Here is a 17,991-nt window from a genome sequence, read left to right on the forward strand (position 1 = left end):
TTTCGAGTATACTGACCACTCGAAGTGCCTTTACAACTTTCAACACGCAGCTGGGGGTTTGAACCAACGGCCTTTTGATTGCTGGACGACCCTGTCTACCTCCTGAGCTGCAGCCTTAATGTCGTTTAGTCAAAGACACAAGCAAAATCCTGTGTAGACTGTGAACATCTGTTTTTATTTCATGCCGGGGAAAGGCACGTTCATACACTGAATCCAACGGTTTCGATAGGCTATATAATGTTATATGCATCTACATTCAGGCAGTGCATACATTATGATTCCCTTGAATAAATGCAACAATAACATTAACACATTTTTGTTAACCACAAAAAGATATAGCACATATGAGCACTGACAATTTGTATTTGCACACTTTTAGCATAAGAGGAAGTACATGTGCACCCTGTAGTCCAGACAGTTTTACTGACCTTTTACACCAAAGGAGACGTACAGTACGTTGCATCAGCAGCACTTGTTGGTTTTTGGAAAGTCCACAGAGAATATATAATGTTTTTTGAGGTGTCAGTGCCAGGTCAGTTTATTTCCACTCTGTTTTCTTACTATTTGTTCCAGTTGCATAAGACCAGTCATGTTGCATCCGCATCCTGTCAAAATGCATATATAATGGACCAGCATGATCAGTCCAGATGTCCCTCTTTTTTGGGGGACCTCCTCCTTTGGCTAACTCATGTTTGGACATTTGAAGCTCTGGACACTCAGTCTCAAATCCACCAGATTACACCTACTGCTACTCAAAACAGTTTCAAATATCCAGTCAGCAGATTAGCGCTGTCCGGGAACACATCACACTGTGCTTTTACTCACATCTTACTGTCCCACTATGAGACAAAGCAGCACCCATGAATGAATGTCTTCCAGTGAGCATAATGTTCAGCTCATTCTCTCTGTCTGACACCGTTAGATAAATATGTTGGACTGGAGAGTAGGGGAACACACTCTACTTTTGCATTTATCAGCTTAAAGCGGTCAATACAACCACAAATTTTTAATGGCAGTTGCTGACATTTCAAAATAAAGGCAAAATAATACTTCATACACATTTAAAGGAACACTTTTTTTTGATTAGAGAGGAACCCACAGGGACTTTTAAATATGAGAATATATTATCTGAAACAACCCTCACACCTTTTCATATTCTGAAGTCATGCAGGGCTCCAGTACTTTGTATCCTTAGGATATCACATACTGTTACAGAAATGGCTGCTAGAAGAAAGGAGAATAACCTTTTTCTCATCCATGTTTGTTCACACCTGTGTTTGCAACCAGTTCACACACATCTCCTTTTGTATATTACTTAATTTTCATGCAACTATGAATTGGTTACATTGTGCTTAACATAGACACACATAGCCTTTTGGATTTAGATTTTATATAAGAGTTCAATATATATGAAAATAAATTGCTGTCATTTTGAAAAGATGAGCCAATTGTTTTGTCGACAGCTGTGTGAGTGTTTGAGATGGTGCACACTGCATATTGTATGGAGGTGGTTAATAGGTGGCTGTATTGCAGATGAGCAATGACTTTTTGTCATGATGTAGTCTATGTATTCATGTGGTGCAATTATTAATTACATGTTGCATGTACATCAGTATATATTTAAGGTCTTTAACCCATTTACCACTACCATCCAGTAAGTATCTGATAATAGTCTGTTATTATAAACACTTGAGTTTAACTATAATCTGTCATTCACCTTCATACTAGTGAATCAGATCTGTATTTCCTCATTTTACTGCAAATCACGTCTCCAGTTTCTCATTGAAAGCAGATGTAAGACCATTGTGTAAAGGTAAAACAGCAGCTCTGCAGCACTTTACAGAATATTTAAGATAAAATGTGACTAAATTCACACACCATTTCATGGATTTGATCGTTTTGCACCTTGCAGAAATCAGCTCTTCACCAGAAACAATTCACACACACAAATCACGAATGGACAAAGTCCTTCTGATCTCCAGGTGTTGTGTTGTTTTCCAAACATGACGGGATGGAGCACAAACTGGTATCAAAAAGCGAAGCTGAAACTGACGGTGTAATTGCATCCATTCCTCTCATCTTTATGTCCATTCCATCACTCTCTGGTTGGCACCATGCCTAAGTCTTGCTTTATCTTTGAGCACCAGTGGCCGTCCGCATCCTTAAGATGTGGCCCTGTTTATAACAGCTCTCAGCCTGGGAGCAGCCTAAAGAACACCTGCCGAAAAAGGCCCTCTGCTTGGTTTCTGTGTTAAAACTACACTCCCTGTTGGTTATTTGTCCATAGACCTATTGATTTTCAGTGTGTGGAGAGTGTCACTGAGAGCAACAGTTTTCTCTGTGTCTGTCTTGCTGCTGTCTTTTTTGGACATGTCAGGCTCCCATAGAAAGAACTCATGGAGGAGGGTGTTGACGGTGTCAGGACACTCCATCATGACCATGTGACTTCCCTCCTCGATGACTTTTAGGAAGGCAAACAGCAGGATCTAGAAAAGAGGCCAAAAATGAATGCAGATCATTACAATAAGTTACATTAAAGGAACAGTTCATCCAAAAATGAAAATAGAGTATTTATCTACACACCCCTGATGGATTATGTCAGAAAAGCTGTATGGAGGCATTTTACGTGATTCTTTTTTAAAAATTTCTTTACATTTTAAAACAAGTCCCCATCTACTTCAGTTGTTGAGGAGAATGCTGCCCCACTGTTTTGCTGTGAAGCTCCATAAATGTTTCATGGGCTACAAAACTAAACCCGACTGATCATGATAATGACTAAACTTAAATTTTTTGGGTGACTTTATCCTTTAAACGTTTCAAATTCAATAGCATATCATGAAGGTATACTATACCTCTGCCATGCGCTGGTCCTCATCCATGGGCACAAACTTGTCACACATGCCATGAACCAGAAGGATAGGCACGGTGAGCTCAGCATGGTAGACCTCATCCCCCTCAGGCCAGTACTGGCCACTCATCATGGCTCGCAGGACAAACGGAGACACGTTGAAGGCATTGCCCTGCTTCAACAGCTGCTTTTCTTTGGCACCCTGACGGGCGAATCCAGCTCTAAGAGTTACGGGGAAATAAATAAGTGCTACTTGGAACTATTGGGTGAACAATTTGATGACAATTTCAGTTTTCATATGAGGGCTTACTTGAGGAAGCTCCAGGCCAGGCAGGGTGACAGACAGTGCAGGACACAAGATGGCAGCTGGAAGATGGAGCACAGGCTGGGCTCCAGAGCGGTGGGACCCCCTCCATTAATCATCACCACCTTATGGACCAGATCAGGATATTCGTGGGCCAGGAAGGTGCAAAATGACACCCTGGGAGAGACAGAATGAGATGAGCACAGCATGTTAATCACTACTACAAGAGGGAGGGAACTTTAAAGGGGCACTATGTAGTTTTGGAAAATAAATTCAAATTGCAGTGTTTACGATATTTAGGTAACAATACAAACCCAGACATATTTACTTAATCCAAAACTGAATAAACAAGATGTTCTCAGAGGAAAATAAGGTCCCCAGAACAGTGTTTGAAGCTAGAAAGGTGGCAGGGTCCGCCACTTATAAACAAAGTATAAACAGCATGAGTGTTGTCCTTTAAGGTCAGATTGTTTATTCAATAAATTGCATTTCCGAAAACTACATAATGCACCTTTAATGTAAAATAGCTTCTTTCCAGTGGTGACTGATTCATTACAAAGCATCTCACAAATCCTCACCCATATGAGTGGCCGATGAGTATGTTGCGTTTACGAGCATATCTCTTAAAGATGGCACGAAGATCCTCTGCAAGGGCATAGAAAGTATAAGCGGCTGCGATCTGCGGGGCAGTGCTGGCTCCATGTCCCGCCAGGTCTGGCGCAATGACCTCATAGCCCAGCCGAGAGAAGAAGTCCAGCTGGCTGCCCCAAATGTCAAGAGATCCTCCCACACCGTGCACGAAGAACAGCGCTACGTCCGAGTGTGTCCCTTTGCAGCTCGAGATCACCCTCTTCGAGTCGATCAGCACGGTGCGCTTGGGCTTGCGGCGGCGGCGGCGAGGAGGTGGAGCAGGTTTCTGCTCCCCGAGGGTAGGAGGGACTGGAGGGGGAACAGGGTTGGGGTCTGGAGAAGAGGGCATCTCTTTGTAGTCAGCCAGCTCCACCTCGACAGTGCTACAAGGCTCCAGATCTCCATCCTGACACTGGAGGATCTCAGAGTGCAGAACATCACCGAGGTTCTCAATCACCAGCTGGCCGTTGCGGTAGACGGTGATCTTCCTCTTGCAGTGGACACTGCTGCTGGTATCAATCTTGTTCTGAAAATCCTCAGGAGAGCTTTCATCATCGCAGTCATGGTTCTTCTCCTTGCCTGCCACTTGCTCTTCTGTTACTACGGGCTGACGCTCAGGGACTATGTGCCGCACCCGCAGGACTCTTCCAGGTTTCACCTCCACAAACTCAAAACCATCGGAGGGTTGTGTCGACTCCAGGGGCAAAACCAGGCTAGCTGCCTTTCCAGTCAGGCAGCACAATATGCCTTCGGTGATACTGGTCAGCATGGTGCCCCCCTGCATAAACAAGACAGAATATGTAGGTTTATATGAATACAAAATGAAAAAACAGACAATTTGTGTGGGTGGGCTTGTGAAGCATGTTACTAGCTTTTTCGCATATGCATTATAAATGATTCCAGGTTTAATTCGCGTCACAGTGTCTGCAAATGTCAACAGCTCAGCGTGAAGAATCTAGGTCCTTGCTTGGTTCCCATAATATTGGACTTGAGCTGTTTCCTAGCAACACAGTCACAATGAAATGCTCTTTCTATCATTTCATCCCACCTCAGGCAGTGTGGAGAGAAATGAAACACACACAACAGCGAGGATGCTTTCGGTTCAACAGCCTCTAAAACCGTTATGCAAATCCAAAACACCACAGACACCACCAGCCTTTGTGAAACTCCATTAACACACTCACCTGGGTGACTCAGCAGAATGACATTCAGGTAGTCCGTAAACAGACAACATAAAAACAATACCCGTGCCGTACTACGGTGTCGATGTCAGTGAGGACTGACCGTTCACATGCAAACATACTGTAGACGTCTGCTATTAATAAGCCGTCCTTTTCACATGGTCAGGATGAATATAAATAGAAAAAGCCACTCAGAGGGCATGACTGTGTACATGTCTGCCAGCTGTATGTCTCATAACAGCATGATGCCAGTCGTTTCGATCTATGCTGCTTCCAGTGGAGATGGGGGAAAAAATAAAGCAGCATTAGTTCTCATTTTTTTATACAAACACAGGCTGGTTATCTCGAGGAAACAGAGTGGGAACAGTCACATCTACATGATAAGAATGTATTGTTTCCTGGTTACAGAAACTGTGAAACTGAGGGCAGTATGCACATTAGGGCTAACTGGCATATCATGTTACATGTTATGATTGTGTTTCATGCCTCCCGCTTAATATATATAATAAGTATTCATAACATCTAGGCATCTTATTGCCTGGAGACAAAATAAAATGAACAGATAATTAACTTAAAAACATATACACTTCTGTGACTAATCAGGATTCATTTTCATTGATTTTATTCATCATGCTTACTGGGGTTTCTTTCTCATTTTTAAATAGAAGGGATTTTCTCCAGACTAAAGGAACACTTCAATCAAAACAGATAATTCAGTCATTATCTTCGCACTTCCATGCCGAAAGAAAGTCAGGTGAAGTTTTGTGGTCCACAAAACTTTTCTGGTGCTTCACAGCAAAACACTGTTGCAGCATTCTCCTAAACAGCTAAAGTAGATGGGGGCTTGCTTAAAAAAAAAAAAGAAAAAAGTAAAACATAACATGGCTCCAAACAGCTCATCCAGTGTAATCCAATTGTCTGGAAGCCCCGAGACCCAAAATTCTGATTTGAAAAGACATCATGTGCACCTTTTTTGAAGCCAAACACTTCACTGTAGCTGCTAAGCTAAAAGGTTTAGCATCGGTACACAAGCATGTCTCGATATCAATTCGGTATCTCAGGGTATCTTTACAAACACTTGGATTATGCCAGATGAGTAGTATGGAGCCATTTCATTTCATGGTTTTGAGTTGTTTTTCACATTTTAAAACTACTACCCATCTACTTCACTTGTTTAGGAGGACGCTATTTTGCTGTGAAGCTCCACAAACGTTTTGTAAATGAAAAAACTTCACCTGACTTTCCATCGGCACGTGGGTGTGTAGATAAAGACTGAAGATTTATTTTTGGCTGACCATTTAAAGTAATTTAAAGTGAATATATTGAACTATATCATATCTCATTACGTCAAATCCCGCCCTATCAATTATGTGTAAAACATTGACTTTCCAGTTTCAACACATATGTTTTTTTGTTTGAAAATTTTCAATCTTAACGATCTTAAATTATCAACAGAATGTAAAGACAGTTTTGACGTAATGAGGTGTATTTATTGCAAGCAGAAATATTTACTGAAGTTAGCATGCTAACCAGCTAGTCCCAGTTTGTTCTGGTCCAACATTCCTATGCAAATGGTGTAAACAACAACACTCCTCTGGTGCTCTTCTCTCCCCGCCTGGACCACTAGATTAATGGCTAACTGAGCTAACTGAGCTAACTAGCTGACGGCAGCTACAGATGAGGATTACTGTTGTGATATGTTCCCTTTTGTTTGTTTTGAGTATGAATTCAACCGGTGGTCAATTCTTACACATTGCACCTTTAAGTATTTCCATTCCATAAAATTATTTGTCTAGTTTTGTTATATAAATTTAGTGTAAATGGTTGCGATTAATGCAACGTTTCTCTATCATGTTGAGTCAATGTTAATACATTCAATAACTTAGTGTGATTTAATTAGATGAATGCACACTTGTACATAAACTTATGTGTTTATTAAATTCCTATGTTTTAAAATAAAGGGGAACTTCTACATGACCGCAATGTGTTTCTTGTCATTTCAAATTGCCTAATAAATTACGTATCATGTTATTGAATGTCTTTATATCAACTCAACATAATGTGACCCTTTACATGAAACCTATACAATACGATTCTATGGATTAAAAATAAAAAATATTTCAGGTAGTTTTGGGGAAGAGAAACACCTACATTGATTGTAGTCGTTTTCATGACTGAATAAACAAACTGACCTTAAAGGACGTCACAGTTTCATATTGTTTTACTTTGTGTATATGTGGTGGACCCTGCCACCTTTCTAGCTTCAAACAGTGTTCTGGGGACCTTATTTTCCTCTGAGGACAGCTTGTTTATTCAGTTATGAGTTTGTATTATTACCTCACTATTTTTGTAAATATCTAAATTTTAAGTTTGAACTTCTTCTCCTAAACTACATAATGCCCCTTTAAGGCATATCTATTTTTGAATGCAGATTCTTCTTGTTCATGTATCAATCATCCAAAAACCATCACTATAATGAATTCATAACAAACAGATTATTTGTAGTTTAGTTTAGTCTTTAGTTTCTTTTAGTTCTGTCTGCTTTTAGTAAAACACAAAGTCAACAAGGTGATTATGGTAATGACACACTTTTAATGTACATTACTCCAGAGGTCTGGACCCACAGTGAGGAGAACTTGGACCTGGTTTGCATGTGCACAAAGGGACTCAAGTGTACATGTGCCTGTGTGTGGGAATGTGTGTGTTGTTGTTGTTGGTGGTGAAAGGATGGTCTGAAGGTCACTGCATCAAGTGCTATCCAGTTACATCGAGGAGCCAAGTGAATGTGGACTGAGAGGGCCGCCTTTTCACAACAAGCATCAAAATGGAGCGTCAACACACTAAGCAGACACTCAGCTGTCAGTCTCAACAGCTGCAGTGAGCTTCATCCTATTTATCAAAATCCATCTATCTTGAATCCATCTGTGGTGACACATCAGCTACAATGGTCCCTGATGAGGTGAAAGTGTCCGCTGAGGACAGTCCTACAGGAGCTGATCACTCAGTCTGATGGTGACAGTATTCTGACAGTGAGGCAGAACATCACCTGACCTTATTATTGGGTAACCCTGGAGTAAAGATGCCTCTTCACCACATAACACTCACTGTATCTGCACTGATGCAACGACAGACCGTGTCATTCAAATTAGGGATTCTCCTCCTGACCTACAATCCATCAACTCGGTCAACAAAGATCCGATCATGGCTGAGGGGAAGCAAGGAGGAGGTGGACCCGCATCTGAAACCCACAAACCCTCCAGACAAGAATTGTGGCGCTTACTCAGCCATGTTATTTTTCTTGTCTGCATTGCAGAATAATGTAGGTTGGTATGTCTGCCAGGTCTTACAGTAGCGTAACACACATTAAGTACACAGTGTGCTGCTCTATTTTCACAACAACAGGGTACAGCAGGCGCATTCTGACATGATGTCTGCATGAGATGCGTATATTTGCAAAAAAATGAGACCAATAACCTCATTTTGTCATAAAGACCTAAATCAAAAATGTTCTATAGCTTCTGCAAGGATGGGACTCCAAAACATTAAGACACAGACTGCAGTAGACTCCATATTCTGATCATTTCACCTGAATCATTAAGTACGTATCATATTTCACAATAATACAAATGCGCAGTGAAGGGCATTTCTCACACATTTCATACGCAGGCCCCACAACATCGCATCACTAATAAAAAATGATTAAAAGTCAATGGAAGTCTGGTGCTTCTATGGCGCATATTATTGATAGATGCATTATTTTTTTGCCGTCACAGGTAAAATGCGTGCAATAATCGTGCATCTGATCATCGATCCTGATAAACACTGGCTAATTAGATAACACCGTGCAACAAGAATGGATTCCTTACCTGCAGGTTTACTGATGATTAAGGGTGATTAGGAATCTGCACCGAGAGATGACCTGAAACTGAGGGAAACGTTGCATTTGGTGCAACAATTTGTCTAAGCTTGGGATGCTGCGAAACAGAACACGCTCCTCATTGGCCTCATCAGACCGCTGCCAAACAACGCGGAGGGGCTCGAGTTGACGATAAAGCATGCATCCGTCAGAGTGTGCCTATTGCATTTCAATAAGACACCCATCACGACAACGAGCAATGTTTTTCTCTCCTTCAGCATCCACTGCGCACTCAGGCCAGACCCTACCCAGTCCTGCTGCCCTTGCATCCGCAGCAGCCGCGCCAGTCTTCGGGCATTTTCGCTCCTGAGTGGCGGTGAGGAGGACGAACCGAAGACAGCCGAGCGCCGAGAGGAGGCCAATGGGAGAGGCTCGTCTCCTTGTTGCCAAGGCTGACAAGGCAGCGAGGCGCGTGCGCGGTGAGTGCGCGGGCGCGCGTGCTTGCGGCACAGAAAGTGACAGAAGTGATAACAATGATGGCCGAGCTAATGATCTGAACCATGACCGCTTAAAATCCAGTGTGACACCTGGAGGAGGGTTATTATAACAGCAGCCGCATCACTGAAGGCGCAAAACGACCTTCAGGTTCGAACCAGTGAGAAGAACATGTGCCGCCCGTCTCTGTCTGGACCCACACAGACATACTGGGAGTACTGGGACAGGCCCGTGCCTGTCACGGAACCGCCAACTGTGACGTGTGCGGGGCGGAGAGCCTGCCAGCCACAAACTGAGTACTTTCTGTTATTGTTTGGCCTCCGATGTAAATAACATGTAGTACTTTGTGTTTATGCATGGGACCCATTGGTGCTGTAATAAACAGGTGTAAAAATATTTTAAGCCAGTTAACATGCCAGATAACATGGAGGGAATCCAGCCCTCCCACAAAACGCCACTAAACAGGCACTAAAACGCCTCTGATATTATTATATTGGGCCTAGACTAGAAGTATTTTTCAGATTTTCCTCATAAGTTTGTATCTGATGTAACTGCTTTTATGTGATTTGGCGTGTTTTATTGCTTTTATTACTTATATTTGGATTTACTCATATGGACATTTTGTGTTATTGCATTTCATCTCTACCCTTCTTTATTGTGCTGCGTTATACGCATTGGTTACTGTTAATCTGCACAGAGTACTGTTTTACTCTGAAATATGTACCTCATGTATATAATTGTACCAATTGTACCTTACCTTTTTCTTTTAATATATAGCTTTCTTCTTAACAGTGCTCCCTGCTGCCATGATATCTTAAATTTTCATTGCACAGTTGTACAATGTACAAAATCTTGTATTTGATTAAACTTCTCTTTAGTCTGAGCTTCTTTGTGTCTGGCCTGACTGTTTTGCATTGACAGCCTGCTGAGTTTCCTGCTTTAGCAATTTGTAACATCAGCTTTTAAAGGTGCTATATGAATAGTTATTATTATTAAAAGTAAGCCGGTCAATGTTTATTTCTAGGTATTCCAGTGTAAAAATCGACTAAAACATCAGGTCATAAAAAGCAGCAAAATGAGTAAACAATGAAACATAAAAACACATGTAACTATAAAACAGGACACAGCACCAGACAACACGAACGCGCGCTATTATAGAGAAAATGTCTTTAACCTGACCATCATAACGTTTGTGAGGACATCCCAGCACAGGTAGGGAGGAAACAGATTCCCTCAGTGTTTATTACTGAGGCAATGAGCTTGTGAAAGATAGATGACAATCTATAACGAGAGAATTTTTATCTTCTTTCATTTTCTAAATTATCTTAAAATGTTGTATTGAAGTTTGCTGTAATGTATTATTATATTGAGGCTACAGTCTGGTTCTAGTTCACACTACATTGAAGGTAAGTCTACATGCTCCAAAGGTTCTTCGTGGAAAAACCTCAGCAGGTTTCAGGGCATTTAACTCTTCAAGTTGGTGACTATGTAGACACAGTTTCAGTAGCTTTGTACATACTGACACAAATAGGTATGCTTTCTGACTTTTAAGGGGGAATTAGCCTACATTTTGCAAGCAGTGGACTGATCAATAACCTTATTTGAATGTTTGTCTGAGTGAAACACTAATAATGAAGTGAAAACCAATGGAAGAAAAACCAAACTATATTGCTGTTTTTATACCCTGAGTACATCCTCTCAGGCAGAGCGTCCTCTCAGGCTGCCTTCAAACACGGCTGCTTACCTTGTGAAGCATCTTCCGTCGGCAAATACTTGGCTCAAGACATGACCCTCGAATTTATAGCAGGTGTTATTGCCTTTGAGACGTTACATCTAAGAAATGAGGCGGTAACGCTTCGAGAAATAGTCAAAAGAAGACCTGAAAGACGCTGCTCAGGGCATTAGGCAACCCTCTCCTCCAACGAGCGTTTCAATTGGCTAGAAGTTCCGAGCCAATCATTTAGCTTAGTATTCGTAGGTGGGGTGTCGGACTTGTGACATTCACAGTTCTCATGCCTGTGTCGACTGTGTAAAAATCTAAAAATGAACATTATACGGTCGTCTTTGTCCCGACTGCGTGGAATAACCAGTTTCACCAGGTAACAGAGCTCGCGTGCTGTCATATCAAACAAACAGCCGACAGCTAGTGTTTGTTTACGAGGCTAATATTGGCAAGCTAGCTTAGCAGTACGTTAGCAGCGTGGCTAGTTAAACATGAAGCTAGCTACCTACTGATTACGCTGAGATTCAGTTCCCGTTAAAGGTGTAGGTGATGTTTGCTGTAGTAGTTACTGTGTTATTGATTACTACGAGAAGTATTTAACAAATGTACTTATTGTAAGTCGCTTTGGACAAAAGTGTCTACTAAATGTCCTAAATGTAAAGTATGTTGTATCGTAGCTGCAGCAGCTCGAGAAGTGGTTGTCGGTAGTGACAAACCATCAGCCTTTTACAATAAAGCCAGATCTGGTTGGTTTTCCTCTGTCATAAGAAATGACTGAACAGCATGTCATGTGTATGTTATTAATGTGGCAGTTGAAATTTGTTTTAAGCTGCGCATGAACCCTACTATCATAGTAAACCAAGCCTTGGGATCTGTTCGTGAAATTACTCAACCAGTAGCAGCACCAGAAACGTATATCAACTTGATATAATCACAGTATTACAATGTTGATAATACAAAATAATGTTTTCTCTGCTCTGTGCTCTTTTAACAGCATGCCTACAGGTGACCTTGCTGTAACTGGCGCCACTCACCTTAGATTATTCAGCAACTGGATGGTGTCCAATGCAGTTGCAGGACCTCAGATGTCCAGATGTGGCCCGCTCTCTTCACGAGCTGAGGGTTCAGGAGTGTTCCAGCAGCTTCCCTGGCAATACCAGCAGGTTCGGACCAAAAAAAGAGGAACGGAGTACCAGCCCAAGAACATCAAACGTAAGAGGACCCACGGCTGGATCAAGAGGATGAGCTCACAAGGCGGCATTGAGGTGCTCCTACGGCGCATATTGAAGGGACGGAAATCACTTTCACACTGAGGGTTCCCATTGGAAAACCTGCAAGACTTTCTGGAAATAGACATTGGATCTGAAATGCTGGCAGTTCTCAGCAAAGACCTTGTGTATTGGGTTGACTGATACTGGGTGTGGCTGGGTTTGTCATTCCCAATTCATTAATGACGGACGGAAGATTTAAACAAGTTGCATTTGCTTTTGGTTAAAAACAAGCCTGGTAATTTTCACCCAGTTACTTTTGATCCATAATGTGTTGTTCATAATAAATTCATGTTAGCAGATTTATATTTTGTCTTTTTTTTGTGTGAAATCGTTTGCTTTAAAGAAGAATGTGTCTTTAAAACTCTTCTGTCATCTCAGTTGCTCTGAAATGAAAAAACACCAGTTACGGTTGATTTGGAAATAAAATCACTGCTTACAGAGTTAACATGCATTCGTGTTTGGAAAAAAAACTTTCCCAACGAGTGGGAGGACAAAGGGTTTCTTCTTTGTTGCCTCAAGAGACAAAGTTCGACCTTCAAAGTTAACTGCCAACCACAATTTACTACAGCTTCTAAAGAAGGCAGTTTAAATAGAGAGCGCTAAGCATTAATGAGATACTTAAGGACCTGGTTGAAGGGATTACTCTCAAGTGAGCGTAAAGGAGATATTTGTGGCAAGGCGGTCAGGCAGGATAACCCAGAATTCAACCAGTGACCTTTTAGTTACAGAAGAAGACAAAATGGCAGAATTAAAGGTGCACTACATGGTTTTGTGGAAGAAATTTTAATCAGAAGAGAAAGATCTTCATAGACATCTTTTTAAATGCCAAAACAAAATAGATAAATGTGTTTTGTTGTCATAACTGAATAAACTGGACAGCACTATTTCAGACTGTTTTACTTTATATTTGATGGACTCTGACACCTTTCTAGCTTCCAACAGTGTTCTGGGGACCTTATTTTCCTCTGAGAACAGCTTGTTTATTCAGTTCTGTAAAAAAAAGGATATTCCGGAGTTTGTATTACTACCTCATTAATACTGTAAATGTTTTCTGAATTTAAATTTCGTCTCCAAATTTACATAGTGCCCCTTTATTTCTAATGTTAGGTGAAAATCATATCACAGAGCTGTAGAGGAGGGATTGCTTTACACTTCTGCAGAAAGTACTTGTGTTGTTTTCATGCCACAACCCCCTTTGGATTGGGGGATTGGTCAGTTACATAATGACTTTGTAGCCAATCAGCGTGCTGCTTTCCCTCTGTCTTCACGCGTTTACCACTGCTCAACCAATGAGGTGCATCGAAGCTTCGAAGGCACCCGCCCCCGAGCAGACGAACAACAAAAATGGAGTTGTGAACTAGTAGCAGTTAGCCTTTAAAGGACGTTCAACTTCAATGTTTCTGTAATTACCTTTACACGAGCGGAAATTTGCTACTGAATCGAGGTGTCGTGATGCGATAATATCACAGACACACGTAGTTTGTGTTTTATCACGGTCACAAGAAGCTGTCGGAGAAGAAAACAGGCTGGTATCTTGGCTACGACAAAGACAACAGGGCTTAGTGGCTAGCTAGCTAAAACAGTAGCATCTGCCCGTTCTCACTCTCGCTGTGCTCAGCGCGAGGAGCGTGACTTGGACAGAAATGGAGAAGGTGGGTTCACAGCCGGTTCTTTGCTAACTAAACGTGAAAGTGTAGTTATAGGTGTTGGCTTGATTTGTTGGTACTTATCAGCTTCGATAAACACGTAGCTTATATGGTGGCAAATCGGACGTAGCTTAGTGTAAATAAATGTTACTCTTCTCTGCTATTTCGTTATCTCTACTACGGTGGTTTATTTGTCTTCAATGGAGTCGATTCGCTGCTGGTCTGTGAAGTGTTTTTGTTCATATTTTCGTTTCTGTTCTCAGGGAGATTTCCTGAAGGGACTGCCCGTCTACAACAAAAACAACTTCAGCAGATTTCATGCGGACTCTGTATGTAAAGCATCAGTAAGTCATCTCGTTTGCTGCATTCAAACCACCACGACGTCACAAATATGGCCACAGTTTGGTAATTCCAGCCAGCTCATAGACTAATATGGATCTCAATTTTGTTTCAGAACCGTCGGCCATCTGTTTATCTTCCAACCCGGGAGTATCCATCAGAGCAGAGTAAGTACACTGACTGATGAAATAATGTATTTATATCTGAGGAAGAGAGCGGACCCCCAAGCAAATCTCTTTTTTTGCCTCGTAATGGTCTCGGCTTCAGGGATCCTTCAGGTGAAATCACTGTCAGTTCAAGTTCCTGTCTTGTTTTAATTCAGCTTGTGTATTAAAGGAAACATATTATGCTTTAAGTTGGGTTACTACTAGGATAGGTTTACAAGCTTAAATGCTCCAACGACAGCAGTTTTCTCATACTGTTCAGCACTATAGCCTTTCAGCTCCTGCCCCCTCCTGAATACACAGTCTGCTCTGATTGGTCAGCTCACACACGTCTGACCCTGCACCACTAACAACAACAGAGCAGCTGCACTTAATCAATTCTTACATGCCACACTAGAGGCAAGACATCAATTATGCAAATGTGTGACATGGTTGACTTAGTGTGGTGACACAGTATCAAAGGCGGGACTACTGACAAGGCGTTTCAGGAGCGGTGTTTTCTGTGGGAGACAGGAGATTCTGTTGGTGCATACTTTGAACTTTTTAACTTTCGAGATCTTTTACACGGTATAGTAGGTCTCCTTTAAGATAATACCCTCCGAGGGAGGAGCAGATTTCAGCTGCCCTCTTACTTCACTCCACCTTTTAGCTTTGCACCTCTCATAATCTAATCAGCGTCTGTGTTGTCTCTCCTCAGTCATCGTCACAGAGAAGACAAACATCCTGCTGCGATATCTACATCAACAGTGGGACAAAAAGGTAAAGGTAATGCATGAAAACAAGAGAGGAAGTTGGCGCAGATTGCAGTATTTATGACCGTGCACACCATGTGTTGAATGTCTTTCTGTCTTACTTGACCAGAATTCAACCAAAAAGCGAGAGCAGGATCAAACAGATGGGGAGAACACGGCGCCTCCGCGGAAAATCGCCAGAACAGACAGCCGGGAGCTGAACGAGGATTCATAAATGTCCGCGCTATTGATGCACGCCCAGCAGAGACTGATCTATTCGAACGAAATGCACACACACAGATGCAGGATGTATGTCTGCAGATCCAGGCCTTGACACTGAAGCACACATGGATCAACGGCATGACATTAATCCCAGAAACACCGGTCCTAATGTGTGCGTTTGACTTCAGATTTCCTCCTTAACCAAAAGGTCTGTTTGCTACTGTCTCCCAGTGTTTTCTTCACTTCTTCCAAGACACCTCTGCCTCAGATTTAAGTCTTTAAAGTAGTTTAAAAATAACTTGCATCTACCTCCTTATCCCTCAACCCCCCTGGTTTTCCTTCACTCATGCACACGCAGCTTTCTTTTCATTATGCAGAGAGTAAAGTCATCGCTCCTCTGCTGCTGTTCAAGGGTTTACAGCAGCAGTTATTCACACCATCTCTGAAATATGCACGATTTAAGTTAAGTCTGTGTATGTGAATAAGTGATCATGTTTTTGTGGCTCCTTCTCCATCAGGGTTTTGTAGTTTAAATGATGAAAGGACAGTGACCCATGAGTTTTTATTTTAGCTCATCTTTTGTGTGATCAATACTGTCGCAGCAGTGACGGCACTGTTCTTGTTGGTTAGATTTAATGATCCCTTCAGGGTTCATCATGGAAGACACAAGTTCTGAAAGAAACGTTTGTATGTTTTCTCCAGATGAACAATGATTTATTGCCTTAAATAGAAGTGAGTGTATTTTCCCCATGTCATAGAGGGGCCCCTTGGTTTACATCGCTGTTTCAGGTAAAGAATATAATGAACCACTTTCGAGCCGAATGGATATTAGCATGTGTTTTTGATAAGGAAATGTTCAAAGCCAATACAGTCGTACTAGAGGATGCAAACAGTTTTTGTACAGTGTGACCTGCAGATTTTGTAGCCATATTCTAAGTTTAACGCTTAGTAGTTCGAAACCATCGCTTTATAAGCAGCAGTTGTTAGCAGAATATTTTATGAAATGGGTGATGAGCACAGGTGTGTAACTAATGATGTGTAGGCTACGCATGAAGACTACTGTCAATCCTTGTTATAAATGTGCCATTCACATTTGCTGAACCAGGTTGATAATTTGAGTCGTAATGAGGGAGTGTGTGTTGATCTGCAAGATTTTAACAGCAGGGCTAAATAAACACAATCTGTGTTAGCTGCTCATAAAGTCGGTGAGGCTCGTTGTTATGCTCCACAAGTGTTGTATATTTGTACAGTATGTATATTGTGAGCGTTCTGACCATTTATCAGGAAACAAGACAGTGACTCACTCTGACTTCTTCTTCCCTGAGTTAGCCGTATTTGTTTCTGTTACACTGGGGAACCAAAACAAGCAAACATTTGACTCAATGACCCTCTGAAATATCATCTTTTGTGCATGATGAAAGAGTCCGTCTCCAAATTTTCAACTAGAATGTCACTCTGTAGAGTGCGTAACTCCACCATGGCCCAACCGCCACATTAATTCAATCAAGCAAAATTCTAACCAGCCCAGAGCTGCTTTACTAGAATTTAAGTTCACCAGATCTACATAAAATTGTACTCATCATTGATACGAGCCACCTAAATATGCCAGATTTTGTTGTCATCATGATCCATACATTATTCCCAGAGAAATTAACAAAAATGTCTGAATCTTGCAGTGTTAAGGTGCACTATGCAGTTTTGGTGAAGAAAAAATGATCAGAACAGAAAGTTCATTTTCAGAAATCTTCATTGACTGATTAATTTTTTTTATTCCCAAACTCTTTGTTTTCATGACTGAATAAACAAACTGGCATTAACAGACAACGCAATTTCATACTGTTTCACTTTGTGTATATGTGGCGGACCCTGCCACCTTTCCAGCTTCACACACTGTTCTGGGGACCTTTATTTCCCTCTGAGAACAGCTTGTTCATAAGTTTTTTTCTCTATTATTACCTCCATTAATACTGTAAATATTAAAATTCAGAGTTTTAATTTATTCTCCAACACCTCACAGTGCCCCTTTAAAGAAAGTGGGAAAATATTCCTGGAATTCAGTTCTTTCATTTTTGTTCAATCATGGCAACAAACAACACAAACCCTCTTTTGGCAGTTGATAATAATGTTTGGCAGGACTGTCAGTTGAGTCTATTAGTCACATTTGTACTTTTGTTACAGATTGCTGTTCAAAAGTGACACAGTATATTATATATTGGCTGCGTGTGTCAGTTGAGTCAAATAGAATACACACTGTATGTTCAAATTTAAACCAGATGAATGCAATGTTTTGTATTATCTTCATAGAAGAGTGCTTCATTTTTTGTTATATGGTTTGTTTTCCACCCCCTGATGAAGTTTGAAATATGTTCATTGTTAAATGCTTTGCTTTGAGTTTGTTGTATAATTGTATTGTTGTTGATTTCAGGTCTCATTCTTGTACAGATTACACTATACAGTAAAGGCTGTGACTCATAGTAAACAACACTGAAGAAAATCCCTCCTTCCTAGAGCTTTTATTGTTGTAGTTATTTTTTTTTTTTTTACCAACATTCTTTTTCTGAATTCATGTGTTCTAATCCTC

The 17,991-nt window shown here is 41.2% G+C and overlaps 3 protein-coding genes across 5 annotated transcripts; 2 read left to right on the top strand and 1 right to left on the bottom strand.

Annotated features, from left to right (window-relative positions):
* Positions 1-154: 154 nt before the first annotated feature.
* Positions 155-9,502, bottom strand: abhd8a (abhydrolase domain containing 8a). Of its 2 annotated transcripts, none has more exons than XM_030403840.1 (5): positions 8,830-9,502; positions 3,731-4,560; positions 3,159-3,329; positions 2,853-3,069; positions 155-2,486 (listed from the first exon to the last, which is right to left on the bottom strand). In XM_030403840.1, the coding sequence occupies exons 2-5, from the start codon at positions 4,549-4,551 to the stop codon at positions 2,274-2,276; spliced, it is 1,422 nt and encodes a 473-aa protein (XP_030259700.1). In that variant the 5' UTR covers positions 4,552-4,560; positions 8,830-9,502; the 3' UTR covers positions 155-2,273. The 2 variants fall into 2 exon arrangements, with proteins under 2 accessions (XP_030259700.1, XP_030259702.1); XM_030403842.1 differs by lacking the exon at positions 8,830-9,502 and adding an exon at positions 4,967-5,698.
* Positions 9,503-11,265: 1,763 nt separating this feature from the next.
* Positions 11,266-12,753, top strand: mrpl34 (mitochondrial ribosomal protein L34). The gene is made up of 2 exons (XM_030401831.1): positions 11,266-11,413; positions 12,032-12,753. The coding sequence occupies exons 1-2, from the start codon at positions 11,358-11,360 to the stop codon at positions 12,348-12,350; spliced, it is 375 nt and encodes a 124-aa protein (XP_030257691.1). The 5' UTR covers positions 11,266-11,357; the 3' UTR covers positions 12,351-12,753.
* An 863-nt stretch (positions 12,754-13,616) lies between these two features.
* On the top strand, positions 13,617-17,904 carry LOC115572977 (DET1- and DDB1-associated protein 1-like). Of its 2 annotated transcripts, none has more exons than XM_030403525.1 (5): positions 13,617-13,960; positions 14,218-14,298; positions 14,409-14,460; positions 15,155-15,222; positions 15,319-17,904. In XM_030403525.1, the coding sequence occupies exons 1-5, from the start codon at positions 13,952-13,954 to the stop codon at positions 15,421-15,423; spliced, it is 315 nt and encodes a 104-aa protein (XP_030259385.1). In that variant the 5' UTR covers positions 13,617-13,951; the 3' UTR covers positions 15,424-17,904. The 2 variants fall into 2 exon arrangements, with proteins under 2 accessions (XP_030259385.1, XP_030259386.1); XM_030403526.1 differs by having other exon boundaries at positions 15,155-15,216.
* Positions 17,905-17,991: the final 87 nt, after the last annotated feature.

This window comes from Sparus aurata, chromosome 21 (genome assembly GCF_900880675.1).
Source record: "Sparus aurata chromosome 21, fSpaAur1.1, whole genome shotgun sequence".
In the NCBI taxonomy this organism is placed as follows: domain Eukaryota; kingdom Metazoa; phylum Chordata; class Actinopteri; order Spariformes; family Sparidae; genus Sparus; species Sparus aurata.

Bases quoted from the DNA above. Each gene is read 5' to 3' on its own strand.
- mrpl34 (XM_030401831.1), top strand. From the start codon at position 11,358: ATGAACATTATACGGTCGTCTTTGTCCCGACTGCGTGGAATAACCAGT. The intron at 11,414-12,031 runs GTAACAGAGCTC...CTCTTTTAACAG, and splicing joins GGAATAACCAGTTTCACCAG to CATGCCTACAGGTGACCTTG.
- LOC115572977 (XM_030403525.1), top strand. The intron at 14,299-14,408 runs GTAAGTCATCTC...ATTTTGTTTCAG, and splicing joins ACTCTGTATGTAAAGCATCA to AACCGTCGGCCATCTGTTTA. The intron at 15,223-15,318 runs GTAATGCATGAA...TTACTTGACCAG, and splicing joins AGTGGGACAAAAAGGTAAAG to AATTCAACCAAAAAGCGAGA.
- abhd8a (XM_030403840.1), bottom strand. From the start codon at position 4,551: ATGCTGACCAGTATCACCGAAGGCATATTGTGCTGCCTGACTGGAAAG. The intron at 3,330-3,730 runs GTGAGGATTTGT...TGTCTCTCCCAG, and splicing joins CTCATCGGCCACTCATATGG to GGTGTCATTTTGCACCTTCC. The intron at 2,487-2,852 runs GTATAGTATACC...CCTCTTTTCTAG, and splicing joins AGGACCAGCGCATGGCAGAG to ATCCTGCTGTTTGCCTTCCT.